Source organism: Pseudorasbora parva, chromosome 24, assembly GCF_024679245.1.
Source record: "Pseudorasbora parva isolate DD20220531a chromosome 24, ASM2467924v1, whole genome shotgun sequence".
NCBI lineage: Eukaryota > Metazoa > Chordata > Actinopteri > Cypriniformes > Gobionidae > Pseudorasbora > Pseudorasbora parva.
In genome coordinates, this window is record NC_090195.1 from 35,140,851 (window position 1) to 35,162,346 (window position 21,496).

At 39.0% G+C, this 21,496-nt stretch overlaps 1 protein-coding gene across 1 annotated transcript; it reads left to right on the forward strand.

Annotated features, from left to right (window-relative positions):
• The first annotated feature begins 36 nt into the window (after window positions 1–36).
• ralaa (v-ral simian leukemia viral oncogene homolog Aa (ras related)) lies at window positions 37–20,357 on the forward strand. The gene is made up of 5 exons (XM_067434445.1): window positions 37–295; window positions 6,647–6,893; window positions 11,632–11,840; window positions 15,603–15,777; window positions 18,927–20,357. Exons 2-5 carry the CDS (start codon window positions 6,780–6,782, stop codon window positions 19,047–19,049), a joined length of 621 nt encoding a protein of 206 aa, XP_067290546.1. The 5' UTR covers window positions 37–295; window positions 6,647–6,779; the 3' UTR covers window positions 19,050–20,357.
• Window positions 20,358–21,496: the final 1,139 nt, after the last annotated feature.

Below are 21,496 nucleotides of genomic sequence, written 5' to 3' on the forward strand. Positions count from 1 at the left end.
CCTGCATGGAAAACTGAAGCGGATCCATGTGACCCGCCTATCGGGATCATCATCGGCGGGCGCTACACACACCCATGACGGACTGCTGCCACACCAAAGATCGCAGCAACCGGCTCACATTCGCGGTAACCGCGGACGGAAGCGGAGTGTGAGGGATTGGGCCCGATTCTGGTGGCTTTATTCGGGATGTGGAGGCTGCAGTAACCGGAGAGAGCAGGGAAGAGGAAGCAAACCCTTCCCAACAGTCCGTGTGTGTGTCTCTGGATTACCTTAAGCTCAACGAGCAGACACAAAGGTGAGATCTAACACAGGTATTACGGCAGATATCCAACCAGTGTCGTTATGATTATAATATTAAATCCAGAGTGCTAAAAGCTACTGAACCCTTGAGTGTGTGTGTGATGACTAGCCGGACAGCTAGTGTGTGTGTGTGTGTGTCTGTGAGAGCAGACTGTACAAATGACCCTTACAAAAAGCACCGTGATACAGTAACATGTACCATGGTATTTTGATACACACTATGGTATTGTATTTGCTTGGCTAAAATACCATAATACAGTCATTTTATTTATTTTTGTCCATGGACCACTAAATATGATCATCCTAAAATGGAATAAGCAGCTATATACTTAAATATATAAAGACCAAATTAATGCTAGTTTGATATGCATGTGGCATAGCAATTTAAAGTGTTGTTTGGAAAATATTTAGTATTTAAGTTGCATTAATGTTTCTTTTTTACTCACTATAGTACTGAACTGTACTGTGAAATGTATTTATTTAAATAAAAATGAAATCAAATTGTTCATATTTATTTATCTATATAATTTATCTAAATTAATCTAATTAGTGTTATTTATTATTGTATTATTTTTGTTTCTTTATTTACAATTTGTATTTATTTTTTATTCATAATTTGTTATAAATTATTTTTGTTATAATATTTTTATTTTATTTTAATCATTGTAAAGGTTTAGTTATCATTATGTAATTTTGTACATTATCACATTTTTACACTGTTTTCCCAGTCTGAAACCCCCATGCAATAGCATTATAAGAATAATATAATAAATTAGTATATCTTAGATGAATAAGTAAACGATAAGAATGTTTAAAATAAATAAAAATTAACAACTCGATCAAAATAATAGTATTTTTCATTGTATTATTTCAATTTGTATAATAATTTTAATATATTTATTTATTAATCATTATTTGTATTTATTTTCTCTTTTCTTTTCACATTTTTACACAGTTTTTATCTCCCCAACCCATGCTGAAAACCCCTGGATAAAAAGCTATATTCAATAGTTCCATTGGATTGAAATGTCTCAATAAAACATGGTAATTTCCCTCAGAACAGTGACTAGTGGGGTAAATCCACAGACAGCTGCATGGATGCGTTTATATCTCCCATGTCTTAGTATTTGTACTGTGACTGAAGCTGTTGTTGTGCTCCGCAGACCCAGCCCTGTCTCTAAATACCGTACATGCATGCATATATAATGTGCTTATATGTACCAATGCATACGCTCAGTCATATTACGCCACGTGTTATGAATCATTCCTTCCTTTACTTGTATCAGCTTTGCAGTCATCACTTATGTCAACATGTTATATTTCCCTCCTTAAAGGGTTAGTTCACCCAAAAATGAAAATGATTTAATTAATTACTCGCCCTCATGTCGTTGGACACCCGTAAGACCTTCGTTCATCTTCAGAACACAAATGAAGATATTTTAGTGTAAAGCTGAGAAAGGCTTCAGATAGGCCTCCATTGGCATTCAGTCCATTCCCACTCACAAGACCCATAAAGGCCCTAAACACATCGACACACAGCCCATCTCACTACAGCCGCTGGACAATCATTTGATGAAGCGACGAGTATAGTTTTTGTGCGCAAAATTGTTTTTAAATGATGACTTTATGGATTAGTATAGATTTTGTTTTTATGATGCCTTTATGATTTTTTTGTGTGGATCTTTTACGTTTGAGAGGAATAATGGACTTTAAAGCTCCACTGTGTGATATTTTCCCCCATCTAGCGGTGTAAAGCTATATGACCATCCAGCGAACATAAGTTTCTGTTCCTCTCAATTCTGATTTCGTTTTAACTCCTACGGTGGCTGATTTAGTCCAAGATTAACACGGCACTCCCCCTCTTCACATTCGACACGGTGCCATTGAGTGTTAAAACACGAAAGGCGAAGCTTGAATTTACGGGTATGTCCCTCTTTGGCTACTGTACTTTCAAGATGGAGGGGCAACATGGCGACCGGCATTCGAACCCCTCACCCGTATGTGTTTTCAACGGCATATTATAAACTTACGAGAATACTTTATTACTTGAAAGAAGTAAATATACATTAATGAGCACATATATTTTTGAAAGAACGAAGTGTTTTTAGCTAAGAATAAACTAAAAAAGTTACACAGTGTAGCTTTAAAGGGATCCCCTGGTGTTGAGACTTGTATGGCTTAATATGACATAAATGATGTCTCTTACTGAATTATGTAGTAGAAAACCCATGAAAGATCTACGTTATTTAAAAAATCGATTTTATATTTGGACCATGGGCGGCGCCATTTTGTTTGCGTTCTAGGTTGATGACGTAGAGTGGTTGAACTCCTCAATCAGCTGGCGTTACCCGTAGCTATTTTTACCACAACGCAACTCGAAAATTGTTTCAGAGTTAAACAAAACCAATGAATTGCTTTGTAATTGTACTTAAAACACACTCAAACATACATGTGCACACAAACTCACCTACACAAGTCACAAACAGATCGGCGGCCGGGCACACACAGCTGACAGACTGCGCTGTCTCAATCGAGATGTTGGGCTGCTCAGTCTCCACGACAGGGGCTGAATCCGAAATCGACCCCCTATACCTTGAAATAGGGCATTATTTGAAGGGACGGCCATTTGTAGTGTTGTCCGACACCATAGGGACATGTTCGAGTGCAGTCATTCAGTCTCACGTTCTCCGCAATAACGAGTGTACAGCCGATTTACACACAACAGCTCCGACTTCACGCACTCGTCTTCATTCACTCCTTCAAGTTGTATTAGTGAACAACAGTAGCGAAAGTAATTTGTGTCTTAAAAGTGAAAGTTTAAAGATTGAGGTTTCACTGAGCGTGCTCAAACTTTAATGCACAAACCAATCCCATGCATCATCACCAAAACATCCTGCCTCTCTTCCTCACGTTAACTTTATCCCATCATCCTACCTAGATATTTCCCTCTGCTGGAAACATAGGCATTACAGTTAATCTACTGCATATCAACAGTCTATCTAGGATATCAACACAGGGAATAGTGATGTGCGCACGCAGTGCGTGTGTGTTCGCGCCGATCTGTTCGCGCCTCATATGTGTGTGTGTGTGTGTGTGTGTGTGTTCGCGCCGATCTGTTGGGGTGTGTGTGAGTCTGTGTGAGCGAGAGAGTTTGTGTCCACATGTTTGGGTGCGTGAAGTCGGACAGCTGTTGTAAATCGGCTGTACACTGCGGTGTGAGACTGAATGACTGCACTTGAACATGTCCACTATGATGTCGGACAACACTACAAATGGCCGTCCCTTCAAATAATGCCCTATTTAAGGGTATAGGGTCGATTTCGGATTCAGCCCCTGTCATGGAGACTGAGCAGCCCAACATCTCGATTGAGACAACGCAGTCTGTCAGTGTGTTTTCCCGGCCGCCGATCTGTTTGTGTAGGTGAGTTTGTTTGCACATGTATGTTTGAGTGTGTTTTAAGTACAATTACAAAGCAATTCATTGGTTTTGTTTAACTCTGAAACAATTTTCGAGTTGCGTTGTGGTAAAAATAGCTACGGGTAATGCCAGCTGATTGAGGAGTTCAACCACTCTACGTCATCAACCTAGAACACAAACAAAATGGCGCCGCCCATGGTCCAAATATAAAATCGATTTTTTAAATAACGTAGATCTTTCATGGGTTTTCTACTACATAATTCAGTAAGAGACATCATTTATGTTATATTAAGCCATACAAGTCTCAACACCAGGGGATCCCTTTAAATGGAGGGACAGGAATCTCTCAGGTTTCATAAAGAATATCTTCATTTGTGTTTGGAAGTTAAACAAAAAACAACATGATGGTGAGCATATGATAACATAGTTTACATTTGTTGTTCATTTGTAAATGTGTGTTTGGGTGAGTTATACCTTATATAAAATAGGCCAACTATAGCTAGTTGAGCCTTGGATAAAACAACTCTATATCGCAAATGAATCATAGTTTACATCAACGATACATATCGTCACATTTTTATATCACGATATATATCGCTACACCCCTATTCCACACCATAGACTGTAAAAAAAATGGCCGTAGTGTCCGTGACGTCACCCATAGGATTCCGACGCGCCGTTCTGAAGCGTAAAGTAGAGACAAGCCGTCGCCATCTAGTGAGCGAGTCATCGCGAGTCACTCCCGGATAACAGAAAATGGGCAAAAGGTGGGATGTGGGCGGAGCTTAGGTGAAGCAATGACTATAGACGGCGGATAAATGGCTATCCACCTGTCACTCAAAGTAACCACGCCCTTAATTATGCAGAATTTTAAGGCTTAAAAAAAATTCACCCCCTGACAGTCGTCATGAAGGGCAAAATTAGCCGTATAGACCAAAACCACAATTTGTACCAGACTGTAAACATGTTTTTTTCTGCTGTGAAGTTGAGAATTTTAACATGAGGCTCAGTGAGATTCTGCTCCTTCTGGAGCCGCTCTAGTGGCCAGTTGAGGAATTGCAGTTTACATTACTTCCGTATTGGCTTCAAGAGTGATCGCGCGGGAGGTTGCTGCTTGTTCCACACACATCTCTCGTGTGTTATTTTTATCTGCCATCTCTCTTTTTCTGTCGTCGCTTGGCTAATGTCCGTCCTGTGTCGTGTGATTTGAATAATGACGTGCACTGAGCGCTCTCTTCTCCCCGTCATTACTAGACACACCCCTTACTGCTGATTAGGGGTGTCGAAATTAATTGTTTCTTCGATGCATTGCGATGCAGACGTGGACGATTCGGTATCAGTTCTGCAATAGACCATAACCGGTTATAATGCACTGATTTGTCACGCAATGTGTATTGTCGCGGTAGCATACAATGGCAGAGGGAGGCGAGACGTGAGTGAGAGTAATTAAAAATGCTCCAACTACTTAAAAAGTCGACATCTGGGCACATTTCGGCTTTTATGAACAACCCGCATGACCTGGAGAACACACACATTTGCTGGGTGTAAATCAAAGCTATTTATCAAAACGATTTAATTTATACTTGGGCACATAAATGTATCTCCGCAAAACTATGCAGATTTAATGGAGTTCATGTCACCGAAAACAACAGATATGAGCGGCGTTTTATTGATCATCAGATCATTTCAAAATCAAAGACTGCAATATGAGTTATTGCTCATATGAATAACTGTTAATGAAGATAATTGCATGTTGAGCACCTATGACTTTACCCTCAGTTTAATTTGCGGTAGTTTATGCATTGGCTTAATGAAGCGATACTCGTCTGTGGCGATGCATAGCGCCGTCATATAGCCTATAACACGCTCTAACACATTTATTTATTTTTTACATATGTGGTTTCATCAACCAGATGCATTTAGACTTTAGTTTTGACCGTAAGGTGGCCCAAACCACCTCTTAAAGTGGCTTTTAGTATTTCCTTTTGTGTATTTCTGTGCCCAGACTTGAGTTTTGTTTGACGTTTGATACATTTAAGAAGTGTGTTTTCTTTGAGCGGGTAAAATTAAAGGTTCAGTTCATATATCTGACTACTTGTATACATGATAGGGCTGTCACTTTATTCGATATTCGAATATGCAGTCGAACATGACGTGAAATATCCGTAATCGAACTATAAATAAACTGTCTGGTTTTTAAAGTGCCATTTTTTACAGTCTATGATTAGACATTACTGTTGTTAATAAAAGTAAATTTGATCTGCATATCAATTCAAGTTTAGTGCGTCACTGTTCAATTTCCAATAAACAAACATTTAATATTATCAGTAACTGCACTTATTAACAAAACAACGCAAAACAGTAGTCATTTTATTATTAAATTAACTTAATGATAATTTTTTTGTATAATTTTCTCAAATGTTAGTCTGGAGCCCTGAATTATATACTAATATTATATATTATACTAATACTATATTATTTATTAATATTTTGAATAGCCTTTTTATTTTTACATTTTCATTTTAGTTTTAATAATTTCTCATGAAGTTTTTCTTATTTATATTTTAGTTCAATAATAAAAACTCAGTGTTTTACAACACTGATCCAGATGTCACAGAAATGACTTTGCAAATTGCGCAGGGAGTCGATCTGTTACTGCTACTTCCTGTGAACATAAATCAGTTGCTTTGGTGGAAAGTGAAAGTCAAGGCTGGTCAGGGGAACATTGAACAAGCGTTTTTGTGATATGTGGCTTCTTTAGGCGTGATGCATTACATTCTGTTATAATAATATGCAAATGATATTTAAATGCTTAAGAGAGGCCTGTAAGCTTAGCATCATCTCTTCTTGTATAATGTGAGCTGTTACGGCTTTACGGTGAGTTGAATATTTCAGAGAGGAATGTAAATCTTATTTGTTCTCCTCCAGGTGCACAGGGGGTGTACATGGTCTTCTTTCGCACACACTCCCACACTGACCCACTTCAGTGACCTTCAGCACCTCCCTGACCCGACCTATTAACCTCACAGCTCTCCTCTCAGTCCAACCCAAAACCGATATCATGGCAGCAGCCAAGCCTAAAGGCCAGAACTCGCTGGCGCTTCACAAGGTGATCATGGTTGGGAGCGGCGGTGTGGGAAAGTCTGCTTTAACTTTGCAGTTCATGTATGATGAGGTGAGGATGCTTTCCACATACTACAAAGATGTTTCACTCCACAGATATCATGAAACTACAATTATATTTTAATTAGTGTCTTGTTTTTTTCATTTAGTAATCTTATAAATAACCACTCTGTTGTAATTTCCCCTTATATCGATGATATCAGCTGGATGATCTGGTTTTGACCTTTGTAGAGCATCTGAGTTAAGATCTATCGACCAATATATCGTCTATTGGCTTTCAAATGAAGATTTATCAGCATTAGCAAAACATTTCATATCTGTGCATCCCTAGTTTCTATTTAGTTTGAGAACAGAATCTGGCAGCTCTAGTTAAAAGTTGTTCTTTTAATATGTTAAATATTATTAGGTGCCCTTGGACGTTTGCTGGGACCCTTTGAATGAATGAGGCATTTATATAGCGCTTTCAAATGTACTACTGTACACCCAAAGTGCTTCACACTCATGTCAGCGGTCTCTCCTCAACCACCACCAGTGTGCAGCATCCACTTGGATGATGCGACGGCAGCCACAGTACAACGGCGCCAGTTCGCTCACCACACACCAGCGAAAGGTGGAGAGGAGAGAGGGTGATAGAGCCAATTCAGTGGATGAGGATTATTAGGAGGCCGTGATTGGTAAGGGCCAGGACACCGGGGTTACACCCCTACTCTTTTTACGAGAAGTGCCATGGGATTTTTAATGACCACAGAGAGTCAGGACCTCGGTTTAACGTCTCATCTAAAGGACGGTGCTCTTTGACAGTATAGTGTCCCCATCACTACACTGGGGCGTTAGGACCCACACAGACCACAGGGTGAGCGCCCTCTGCTGGCCTCACTAACACCTCTACCAGCAGCTCCTGGTTTTCCCAGTTGGTCTCTCATCCAGTTACTGACCAGGCTCAGCCCTGCTAAGCTTCAGTGGGAAACCAGTCTTGGGCTACAGGGTGATAAGTCTCTGATGTCCCCAGAGTGTGTATGTGAAGTTTAAGCTCAAAATACCCCACAGATAATTTTTATAGCATGTTAAAATTGTCACTTTTTGAGGGTGAGAAAAAATGCACTGTTTTTGTGTCCCTTTAAATGCAAATTAGTTCCTGTCCCCGCCTCTTTTCTGGAGCTTCAAGAGCTCGTATTAGCAGCTCTGATTACCACACATGCACACACTTAAAATGACAGAAACTGTTTAGCCTTTTATGTTCAAACTGGAGTTGGACAATGACGGAGAGACTCAAGAATAAGAGACGACATGTAGAATGAGACAGGGCATTTGTGAAGGAATAGAGGATGAGTTTGAGTTAACAATCTTTCATTCATTGATTAGCATATTCTGTCATGATAATCTCTAAACCGCTGGTGTGGGAACTGTTGAGAGATTAGCCAGAGAATATCTGCTGATGAATAGAGAACAGGGATAGTTTAGTTTAATTACGGGTATAATATCTGCTGATGAAGAGAGAACAGGGATAGTTTAGTTTAATTACGGTTATAATATCTGCTGATGAAGAGAGAACAGGGATAGTTTAGTTTAATTACGGTTATAATATCTGCCGATGAAGAGAGAACAGGGATAGTTTAGTTTAATTACGGTTATAATATCTGCCGATGAAGAGAGAACAGGGATAGTTTAGTTTAATTACGGTTATAATATCTGCCGCTGAAGAGAGAACAGGGATAGTTTAGTTTAATTACGGGTATAATATCTGCTGATGAAGAGAGAACAGGGATAGTTTAGTTTAATTACGGTTATAATATCTGCCGCTGAAGAGAGAACAGGGATAGTTTAGTTTAATTACGGGTATAATATCTGCTGATGAAGAGAGAACAGGGATAGTTTAGTTTAATTACGGGTATAATATCTGCTGATGAAGAGAGAACAGGGATAGTTTAGTTTAATTACGGTTATAATATTTGCTGATGAAGAGAGAACAGGGATAGTTTAGTCTAATTACAGTTATAATATCTGCCGCTGAAGAGAGAACAGGGATAGTTTAGTCTAATTACAGTTATAATATCTGCCGCTGAAGAGAGAACAGGGATAGTTTAGTTTAATTACGGTTATAATATCTGCTGATGAAGAGAGAACAGGGATAGTTTAGTTTAATTACGGTTATAATATCTGCCGCTGAAGAGAGAACAGGGATAGTTTAGTTTAATTACGGTTATAATATCTGCTGATGAAGAGAGAACAGGGATAGTTTAGTTTAATTACGGTTATAATATCTGCCGCTGAAGAGAGAACAGGGATAGTTTAGTTTAATTACGGGTATAATATCTGCTGATGAAGAGAGAACAGGGATAGTTTAGTTTAATTACGGGTATAATATCTGCTGATGAAGAGAGAACAGGGATAGTTTAGTTTAATTACGGTTATAATATCTGCTGATGAAGAGAGAACAGGGATAGTTTAGTTTAATTACGGTTATAATATCTGCTGATGAAGAGAGAACAGGGATAGTTTAGTTTAATTGTGGTTATAATATTTGCTGATGAAGAGAGAACAGGGATAGTTTAGTTTAATTACGGTTATAATATCTGCTGATGAAGAGAGAACAGGGATAGTTTAGTTTAATTTAGGTTATAATATCTGCCGCTGAAGAGAGAACAGGGATAGTTTAGTTTAATTACGGTTATAATATTTGCTGATGAAGAGAGAACAGGGATAGTTTAGTTTAATTGCGGTTATAATATTTGCTGATGAAGAGAGAACAGGGATAGTTTAGTTTAATTGCGGTTATAATATTTGCTGATGAAGAGAGAACAGGGATAGTTTAGTCTAATTACGGTTATAATATCTGCTGATGAAGAGAGAACAGGGATAGTTTAGTCTAATTACAGTTATAATATCTGCCGCTGAAGAGAGAACAGGGATAGTTTAGTCTAATTACGGTTATAATATCTGCCGCTGAAGAGAGAACAGGGATAGTTTCGTTTAATTACGGTTATAATATCTGCTGATGAAGAGAGAACAGGGATAGTTTAGTTTAATTACGGTTATAATCTCTGCCGCTGAAGAGAGAACAGGGATAGTTTAGTTTAATTACAGTTATAATATCTGCTGATGAAGAGAGAACAGGGATAGTTTAGTCTAATTACGGTTATAATATCTGCTGATGAAGAGAGAACAGGGATAGTTTAGTTTAATTACGGTTATAATATCTGCAGATGAAGAGAGAACAGGGATAGTTTAGTTTAATTACGGTTATAATATCTGCTGATGAAGAGAGAACAGGGATAGTTTAGTTTAATTACAGTTATAAAATCTGCTAATGAAGAGAGAACAGGGATAGTTTAGTTTAATTGCGGTTATAATATCTGCAGATGAAGAGAGAACAGGGATAGTTTAGTTTAATTATGGTTATAATATCTGCTGATGAAGAGAGAACAGGGATAGTTTAGTTTAATTACGGGTATAATATCTGCTGATGAAGAGAGAACAGGGATAGTTTAGTTTAATTACGGTTATAATATCTGCTGATGAAGAGAGAACAGGGATAGTTTAGTTTAATTACGGTTATAATATCTGCCGATGAAGAGAGAACAGGGATAGTTTAGTTTAATTACGGTTATAATATCTGCTGATGAAGAGAGAACAGGGATAGTTTAGTTTAATTACGGTTATAATATCTGCCGCTGAAGAGAGAACAGGGATAGTTTAGTTTAATTACGGTTATAATATTTGCTGATGAAGAGAGAACAGGGATAGTTTAGTTTAATTACGGTTATAATATCTGCTGATGAAGAGAGAACAGGGATAGTTTAGTTTAATTACGGTTATAATATCTGCCGCTGAAGAGAGAACAGGGATAGTTTAGTTTAATTACGGTTATAATATTTGCTGATGAAGAGAGAACAGGGATAGTTTAGTTTAATTGCGGTTATAATATTTGCTGATGAAGAGAGAACAGGGATAGTTTAGTCTAATTACGGTTATAATATCTGCTGATGAAGAGAGAACAGGGATAGTTTAGTTTAATTGCGGTTATAATATTTGCTGATGAAGAGAGAACAGGGATAGTTTAGTCTAATTACAGTTATAATATCTGCCGCTGAAGAGAGAACAGGGATAGTTTAGTCTAATTACGGTTATAATATCTGCCGCTGAAGAGAGAACAGGGATAGTTTAGTTTAATTACGGTTATAATATCTGCTGATGAAGAGAGAACAGGGATAGTTTAGTTTAATTACGGTTATAATCTCTGCCGCTGAAGAGAGAACAGGGATAGTTTAGTTTAATTACGGTTATAATATCTGCTGATGAAGAGAGAACAGGGATAGTTTAGTTTAATTACGGTTATAACTGATGTTGTCCTCTTGCTTAATGACGTGCGATTGCATTTGTGTTCGTACCGTATCAATAAATGTGAAAGACAGACGACAGCTCGAGCGACTCCCAAATGTGCTCGACTACAGGAACTCTTCCTCTTTTCCACATGTTCCCGGGGTTATGCAAATGTTAGGGTTAGTGATGTCACTAACTCATTGTAGTCCCTACCAGCCGTTTGTTTTAGTCCTTAAAAAGAGATTTCTGTAGAAGAAAATATCGCCCTGTTTTGAACTGTGATCGTCATAACTTTGCAGATGTTGTTTCTGCTCAAACAGCGACATCACACACTCACTAAAGCTAAACACGTCAAATCATAATCAACCAGCTCTTTATATAAAACCCAATGAGCAAGATGCCGGTCAATATTTGGCCATCGTTCTGATTTTGCTCCACATGTTAACACTTATTCACCTTCTTTTCCTCAGTTTGTAGAAGACTACGAGCCCACGAAGGCTGACAGCTACAGGAAGAAGGTGGTTCTGGATGGCGAGGAAGTGCAGATAGATATCCTGGACACAGCCGGTCAGGAAGATTATGCGGCTATCCGGGATAACTACTTCCGCAGCGGGGAGGGATTCCTCTGTGTCTTCTCCATCACTGAATTAGAATCGTTTGCAGCAACTGCCGATTTCAGGTGAGTTACAGCTCTCCAGCTTATTTAAAAGAGCTCTATTGATTTTAGACTTAAACTGTTGCTCTTGAATTGATGATCTTGATTGGACTGATCTTTGTTCGTCTGATTGTATTAAGCCGGGTGCACACTGTGCACAGTCCTGCAGTGTGACTTCTCCTATGACTGCCGTCAAATATCTTGGTTTTTCAAGACAAACTATGACCAAAACGAGACCTAGAGAGTATTTGTAGCCGCCATTTCACTCCCGCGTGTAATGCAGCTCACTGTCACCGAACCCGTCATTCATTTATGATATAAAACTCCGGATGGCATTCACGAAGGATTTTGAAAAATCGCACAGTGTGCAGGACCCATTAGACAGGGCTCCAGACTAAGGCCCTGTCAACACGAACACAGGTATTTTAAAACCTTTTGTTTACATGAGTCGAGTCTATGCAATGACCGCTAACAGCGCTTGTCACATGGATACAGATACATGCGCAGTTATCTCATTGTATTGCAGAACAGAGGCACCATAATGCAATAATACTAAATAGTAAGACAAGTGTGTGAAGCTAGTCCACTTGGGCCCTGCCCCTGTGTATATACAGTTACATGTCTCAGAGTCCAAACTAAAGTTACTTGTAGAAGGGTTTCACCGAGGCCATGGCATCAGTCTGTGTGGAAATCAGGCAGCCAGCCATCGCTTTCTTTTTGCGTTTTCATGTGGACAAAGTTTTTTTTTTTTTGCTTGTGTGGATGAGATTTTTTTTTAAATGGAGGAGGAAAATCTCCAGTTATAAAAATACCCGTGTACATATGGACTAGGCCTAACTGAGAGCAGTGGCGTCAGCACCTGATTTGGTGGTGCTGGAGGAAGTTAATTTAATAATAAAATGACTATTGTTTTGTGGGCAGTAAGCACCATAGACATTGAGGGGGACAAGTCCCCGCCTCAATAATTAGAAATTGCCAAATTGTTCCCCCCAATATTTGAAATTCTTGCACTGTTCTCCTGCTCTCCATTACGCTGCGCTCTATATTTTAGGATGACAAAAAAGTTACATTTTTAGTCTGGTCTGCCTCAGGTCTAACGGCACTTGTCAACGTCAAAATGATTGAGATGGCCAATCAAATCAAAGTAGGCGGGGTTTAGGTTCTCTTTTGGTCTTCACACATACGAGCACGTCAATCGATCCCTTAATGCCATTGCGGAGACTCTTCTTTCTTGTAAAATCACAAAACAAAATGCACACAAACATGAAAAAGAAGAAAAAAACTAAATGTGGGTGGATTAGAACCTGTAACCTTTGACACGGTTTACAAAAATTCTACCACCAGACCACAGAGGAATTCGGATGTTATTAAAGGGTCTACAGTGGGGCAAAAAAGTATTTAGTCAGCCACCAATTGTGCAAGTTCTCCCACTTAAAAAGATGAGAGGCCTGTAATTTTCATCATAGGTACACTTCAACTATGAGAGATAGAATGAGAGAATTTTTTCCAGAAAATCACATTGTCTGATTTCTAAATAATGTACTTGCAAATTATGGTGGAAAATAAGTATTTGGTATTTCTGGCTCTCACAGACCTGTAACAACTTCTTTAAGAGGCTCCTCTGTCCTCTACTCGTTACCTGTATTAATGGCAGCTGTTTAAACTCGTTATCAGTATAATAATAATAATTTATATAGTGCTTTTTTTCCTCTTCTGGCTTTCCTAACGCCTCTACCAGCAGCAACCTAGTTTCCCCAATTGATATCCCATCCTGGGACTGACCAGGCTCAGCCCTGCTTAGCTTCATTGGGAAACCAGTCTTGATCTACAGGGTGATATGGCTGCTGGCAAATAAAAGACACGTGTCCACAACCTCAAACAGTCAGACTCCAAACTCCACTATGGCCAAGACCAAAGAGCTGTCAAAGAACACCAGAAACAAAATTGTAATCCTCCACCAGGCTGGGAAGACTGAATCTGCAATAGCTAAGCAGCTTGGTGAGAAGAAATCAACAGTGGGAGCAATTATTAGAACATGGAAGACATGCAAGACCACTGATACATCATGGAAACATCATGCTTTGGGGCTATTTTTCTGCTAAGGGACCAGGACGACTGATTCGTGTAAAGGAAAGAATAAATGGGACCATCTATCTTGAGATTTTGAGTATAAACTTCCATCAGCAAGGGCATTGAAGATGAAACGTGGCTGGGTCTTTCAGCATGACAATGATCCCAAACACACCACCCAGGCAACGAAGGAGTGGCTTCGTAAGAAGCATTTCAAGGTCCTTGGGCCCGTTCTTCGTACCTTGTCAAGATGATTTGACCGATCCCAGATCTTTTAATCTTGATAACTGATCTCTGGCTAATTTGGTTCTTCAAACGAATTTGCGGATTGGATTAAAATATCTGGATTAAGTTGTCTGAGATTACTGCTCGTGCCTGTGTTCCCTGAAGAGGGCAGATGATCGATACTCGAAACCACGATCAGCAGTGATTGGCTGGCGTCAAGACAACAGAATGACATCATATAATTTAAAAAGCCACCTGGCAAAAAACTTATCAAAGTAGAAAAAACTAATTTCTGGACCTTTATAAGGAAACAGTCAAACGACCAAACCAACATAAAAGTTAGATAAATTAAATGTGCACTGTTTTGATGAACATGATTCCCAATTATTTATATTCACGATTTTATAATATTTGTACACACTTTACATTTTTATTTTAATGTTGTAATTTCATTTTTAATTCAATTTGAAGCAGATTTGTAATGTGACAATATTAATTAAAGTTTCTTAACAGTCAAGATCAAATTATCTGCACCTCTTGCGCTGCATCAGCCATCCCATAATATCCGTCATCACTCACATTAACGCACGACGGAGATAATCTGCACAATGTGTGTAAACCTCCAATACAACTATAAAGTAATGAATCCATCCCAATTCACAAATAAATCTCTTAATCAAGTGACTGTGTCTATAGTATTATACACACATTTTACACTACATTAAAATATTATTTTCAAATAAACTTTTATATATTTTTTTAATTATTATTGCCCCTGGTTCAGTAATGAAGTCTTGTAATAAAGAAGCAGTGGCTGGGACAGATTTTAAATATCACCTCAAGATGCGATCTAGTCCTGTTTACATGAAATAAGCTCCCGAGCAGGTTTGAGCTGACGGACCTGTTGCTATGACAGCAAGTCCAGGATGAGCTTTGAAGAACCAAACGATCCGAGATCGAGCCAAATCGTCAACAGTCAAATCCAGCTAACTGAGTTAGCCACGTACAAAGAACAGGCCCCAGGGGTCTCCAGATCTCAACCCCATAGAAAATCTTTGGAGGGAGTTGAAAATCCGTGTTGCCCAGAGAAATCCCCAAAACATCACTTCTAGAGGAAATCTGCATGGACAAATGGGCCAAACTACCAGCAACAGTGTGTAAAAACCTTGTCTCCACTTACAGAAAACGTTTGACCAACAAACGTATATAACCAAGGATTGAGATCAACTTTTGTTATTGATCAAATACATATTTCCCACCATAATATGCAGATAAATTCTTTAAAAATCAGACACTGCTCATTCTGTCTCTTATAGTAATGGTACTTTAATTAGATGTAGAGGGGGAAAAATAACTTTGCACACATTTAAATCACATTAGTTAAAATGTTTTGACATTTTTTCCCCAGGCATTCTTGTTTATTTTTTGACTGCTTTTATGGATATTGATTTCCATTAGAGTTGTATTTGACAGAAACTATACTCCATTCAGAGAGCAGATTCTGCGGGTGAAGGAAGACGAGAACGTCCCCTTCCTGTTGGTGGGAAATAAGTCGGATCTGGAGGACCGGAGGCAGGTGAGCGCGGACGAGGCCAAAGCCAGAGCGGATCAGTGGGGCGTGTCCTATGTGGAGACGTCTGCGAAGACCCGCGCCAACGTGGACAAGGTCAGTACAAAACTGGGTCTGTGAACCTGAAACTGATTCAGTTATTGGGCAAATGCTATTGGAACTACGTCCTCTATGGGCCAGATTTACTAAACACGGGAAAATTATCAATTCCATAAAAGCGCAGATAGGAGTGAAAAGCCACTCATGACGTGCAAATTAAAGGTCCCATTCTTTGCGATTCCATCTTTCAAACTTTAGTTAGTGTGTAATGTTGCTGTTAGAGCATTAATAATACCTGTAAAATTATAAAGCTCAAAGTTCAATGCCAAGCGAGATATTTTATTTAACAGAAGTTCCCTTTCAAAGCCGACAGCGAATGGCCGGATTGGACTACACCGCTGCACTTCCTGCTGTGATGACGGCACTAGAACCGTTTGTTGACGAACCCTCCGCCCACAGTAACACGCAAATTCGGGGGCGTGGTCCTTTTGCTCTCGCAGGTCAAGAATAGGAAGCGTTGTTTTTTAGGGCTGTAACGATATCCGATATGAAATCGAAATCGCAATACGCAGGTCCACGAACCTGTATCGTGATGTGAGAAGGCAGAATCGCGACACACCCCTTCCAACTCCCAGAATTATCCTTCCTGTCCGGGTCCAACTTTTAAGTCAGCAGTATGGCAACATTTCAGCTACCCGGTGGAGAACAAGGATGGCAATCGTGTAGTTGACAAGACCCACACAATTTGCCGTAAGTGTTTCAAGAAGCTTCCCCAGACGGCTGGGAACGTGGTGTGAGCGTGGCGTTTCTGTTGCGTGTCATCCGCGGGGCGGCTGCGTGGCGTTTTCTCTTTCTTTGCACACCAGAAGCGTGTCTGACGCTGCGTTTCTGTTGGTATTGATGTACAGGAGGCCCTATACTTCATGTTAAATATATATTGCCTATTGGTACCGCAAAGAAAATGTCGGCAGTAGCCTATTGACCATACAGATATATGGTATTGACGGCAAAATAGGCTACAGAATACTGTACAGAATAAAACTGTTTTGTCCCCCCCATATCGAGGTTTGTATCGTACCGTGGGTCAAAAATCGTGATACGAACCGAATCGTGGGTTTGGTGTATCGTTACAGCCCTATTGTTTTTGTAGAGTGTGTTTGTCGCTATGCCATTGAAACGCTGTTATTTTAATCCCGTAGTCAAATCACCTTTGTTTGGCCGTCCCACGGACGCTGCACGTAGAGATCAATGAAACTATGTGCAGCACATTTTGCTGAGGACTGCTTCCTCAATCTCAATCAGTTTAATGCCGGATTCGCCGAAAGATTATTCTTAAAAGATGACGCAGTTCCCTCTTTGTCCGGAGAAGGCGTTATGGACCACAACCGGTAAGTGTATTTTATAATTTAAGTCGGTCCGTTTAACAGTTTATGTAACTCATGACACAAAGTGCAACGCTGTTTAGCTTTGTTAACTAACGTTAGATGGTAATTGAAACGAATCCGAAAAACGTAGGATATAAAAGTGTAGTAATTCATTCAGACACCATCGATTGTTGGTGTTTGTAATGATCAGTTTAAACTACTGAATAGACAGCTGACCATTCTGAGACATCCAGCTAAAGTCTTTCCTGAGCAGGTTGTAATCGATCCTCTTCAATATTCTCCGGGTCTGATTCCGGCTCAAATTGATAAGGCAATATAGACATTTTTGCAATAACATTGAGCGCGCGTATCTACACGTTATGGTAAGAGGCGGGACCTTTCCGGGCAAAGTGTGCTAAGCTGCTGTCCAATCGCAACACGGGAAGCGCTGGCCCAATCAGAACTCGTTACGTGTTTCTGAAGAAGGGACTTCATAGAACAAGGAAATCATCAGGCTGTTTTTAGGAGAGGAAACAGCGCTGTACAGATAAGGCAATTGTGTGAAAAATACTGTGTTTTTTTACACGCGAAACATGAACTCATGTTATATTGCACACTGTAAACATAATCAAAGCTTCGACAACACGCGAAGAACGGGACCTTTAAAGAACACCAATGGACCATTTCCATTATGACCAACACAATCTCCCAGTTAGTGTCTGGTTTAAGACAGGATTTTTTGGGGGCAAACCTGCACCGGAACGTGGGAGGGTAGGTTAACGCAAGTGAGCGTGTCTACTTTTATTTACTACTGTTTCATACAAACGATTCAATCAACTATCACAAACTATGCATCATTTGAAAGCTAAAACACTCAAGACTCATGTTCTGAACTCGTTTTTGCAATAAATACACCAGAGAGGAAAGGGTTAAATGAAATGCTGAAGCACTAGCTTTTTAAACATTAGCATAATAAACTCGGTACTCATCTTTCATCTCCTGACGTTCAGATCAGATCGGACAAATCCAAGAAACAACGGCATAGATGTCCGTGTAGGAGTCCACTTTTCAAAATGCATCCCACTTTTTAATCCCCCCCCCCAAAAAAATAAGGAAAAACTAAAAATCCTCCGTTTGTTTGAATGAGTGTTTTGTTAGATTAATCAATCATGTCCGTTTTCAATGAAATATCGATTCTAATCAGTTTCTGGTGATATCCCCTGCAAGAATAGTCTCTTCTGCATAATATCAGCCGGATCTCACGAAAAATGCGTATAAATAGTACGAGTGTGCAATGTCGTGGAATGTATACGCCAAAACTCATTTTGGCGTACATATGATGCGCTGTTTTTTGCGTGCATATGATACGCATTTTATATAGACGCACACTCGTACTATTTATACGCATTTATGTGTGATCGGGTTGATAATATAAGCCCTCCCAGGTCTCTCTTCTTCAATCATAGCCTTTCTCAGGAGTCATCATATTCAGGAAGTGTATTACTGGCTGCGTCTGTTAAATCCCCTGTGGTTTTAGTACATATACACACAGTACCGAAGGTTTGGACATCAATGGAAGAGTGTGATCAAACTTTTGGCTGGTACTGTACTATAATATACACACATAATGAACATCGGCCGATATATCAACATCTGAATTTTTTTACTCCCTACTATCAGTGTCGGCATCAGCCCCCAAAACCCATATCGGCCGGGCTCTATTTTTTTGCAAACATTTCGTGAATGAGTCCCATTGTTTTTTTTCCCCCATTGACAGTACAAGCAAATGTGAATTGATTTGAAGTGAAACATTTTCCAGATGTTGTGCTGTCTCGATTGCAGGTTTTCTTTGACCTCATGAGGGAAATCCGTGCTAGGAAGATGGAGGACAGCAAGGAAAAGAACGGGAAGAAGAAGAGGAAAAGTCTGGCCAAACGAATCCGCGAAAGATGTTGCATTTTATAGTCTCTTTCTCTTTTGCATACATGTACCTGTACGTTCTGTATTGTTGCCCTGTTGCTAACTTCTCCTCATCTGCAATGTCTCCTGGTGTTTGTGTGTCAGATGTAGAGATGTTGCGTTAGATAAAGGAGCAGGACGGTCTGAGACGAGAGATTATCAGTCACACAGGACGCTATTGGACTTCTGAAAAAACTTTCCGTTTGATTTATGTGTTTTAACATCACTCATGTGATCCGATCTCAAACGGGCAGCACTAATACAGGTGAAAAAGGGGCTGGAAATGTTGCAATTTAATCACTTTGGGGTCAGTCAGATTAAAAAAAAAAAATACACTAAAATTCTGTAATATTATTATAATGTAAATCATCTGTTCTCTATGTGAATATACAGTAAAGTGTAATTTATTCCTGTGATCAAAGCTGAATTTATCATCATTACTCCAGTCTTCAGTGTCACATGATCCTTCACTAATCATTCTCATATGATGTTATCATGTCATATTTTAGATTACTTGATGAATAGAAAACTAACACGTTGCGAAACAAAAGAACAAGTCATTTTTGATGAATCCTTGCTGAAAAAAAGATGAAATAATCTTACTGACCCCCTTTTGGAGCGCTTGTGTGGTCAGAAATCACATTGCCTCTGTAAGCTCCGCCCACCGACCTGTCAATCAGTCATTGCACTAAAACAAAGGTTTTAAATGTGTGTTCGGATCACCTGAAAATGTTAGCACAGAGCCTGAAGTCTGCCGTAAAGCTAAAATGAGTTATTATTTTAACACTGAGGGATGATTTATTAGCATTACATAACTAATCTTGAGCTGAAAAAACAACACGTAAAGCTGTGTGTGAAAATAATGCATTGTTAAAAACAATTATTGGTTTGTGGCTGAGCAATTAGTAACTATTTTGCATAAAAAGACAAGAGAAACCAGATTACGTTTTAAATGACTTGATATTCCAAGCAGCTGGTCAGAAGAGGAAGTGTGTGTGACTTCCTGATGCCTTGATGTCCGCTGTGAATGTGTACGGTCCTTTAGTGTCGGATCATTTCAGACACACACTTGTTCACTGACAATCTTTAATATGTGAATTTGGGAAGGTTCCCCAACGTGTGGATTTGGACGGCTCATGCACTCGCGGCTCCGGAGATCTTAATGTAGATTGGTCCAGTGATTGCTGTTTTCTTCCAGGTTGCTTTTCTGCTGTGTTTTGTTTTGTATTATTTTTTTGTTTTTTTACATATGTGTATTGTTAATGTAAAAGCTTATTTCGGCCGTTTCAAAAAAATAAATTTTTCTAATTTAAATGTGCTTTATTATTCACAGGGAAATTTATTTATATTCCTATTTCCACTGTACCTCTGCATGCTTTTTGCTGGAAAGAAAATGGTTATATGCCAGATATCTAAGGCAAATATACACGGCACAGAGGCACTTTAATAGTCTTAAAGTCTTAATTTGACCGTCCACAATTGAAGGCCTAATGTCTTAAATTGGAGCAGAAAGTCTTTAATTTAACATCATTATATTAGGGCACTGTGGTTTCTGTGATGCTGAAAAAGTGGACGGAAAGGCAGAATCCATTCATAGAAATGTAATTTACTGTATAATGCAGAATGACAGAATTTGTCAGATTGTGTATGAATAAATCAACAGTAGGTCTGACACTTAAAGGGCCAGTTCACCTCATGTAGATCCAAACTCGTCAGACTTTCCTTCAGCATATAAAGCCATCGAGTCTCCTCAGAACATCTGGAATAATCCGCTCGCTCCGTATGGGTCAGTTTTAGGATCTCTTCTTTTCTGAAGCGTCAGTGGAAGTTGCTTAGTCTGTCAATGGAGGGACAGAAATCTTTCCCATTTCATCACTTCATTTGTGTTCAGAAGAGGAACGAGAGCCAGTCACATTTAATCTGAGCAGTAAAGCAACAGAACAATTAAAACAAAATAAAACAAGAAAATAAGATTTCATACGGCCCTATATTAAATCACATGCACTCTAATACATTTACTAAGATTTACTCAAATTTTTGGTGAAACATTTTTAAACACACTTTTTTTTAACATTAATGACATGCAAAATTGAAGAACTTTTGTCTTGTTTTCTGAGATATTTAACCAAATAAGCTTAAATCAAGAGCATATATCTGTCATTAGGTATGAAAATGACTTCCATTTGAATTAAGTTGCTTTTTTATAAACCCATTGGAAGAAATTTGCTCTTGTTTTAATCATAAAATCACTTTCAGAAGATTTCTCATCTCAAACTTTAAGATATTGTTTGTGAGATTAATTTAAAAGTGATGGAGGATCTGTTGGGCATTGTGTTCTCGAATGTTTAAGTGTGACTAATAAAACTCTTTATATGTGCTTAGACATTTACATTTAGAGAACAAGCGGACATGTTGTTCCCTTCAGAAACCCTGTTAAAGCAGGGGTCTGTACC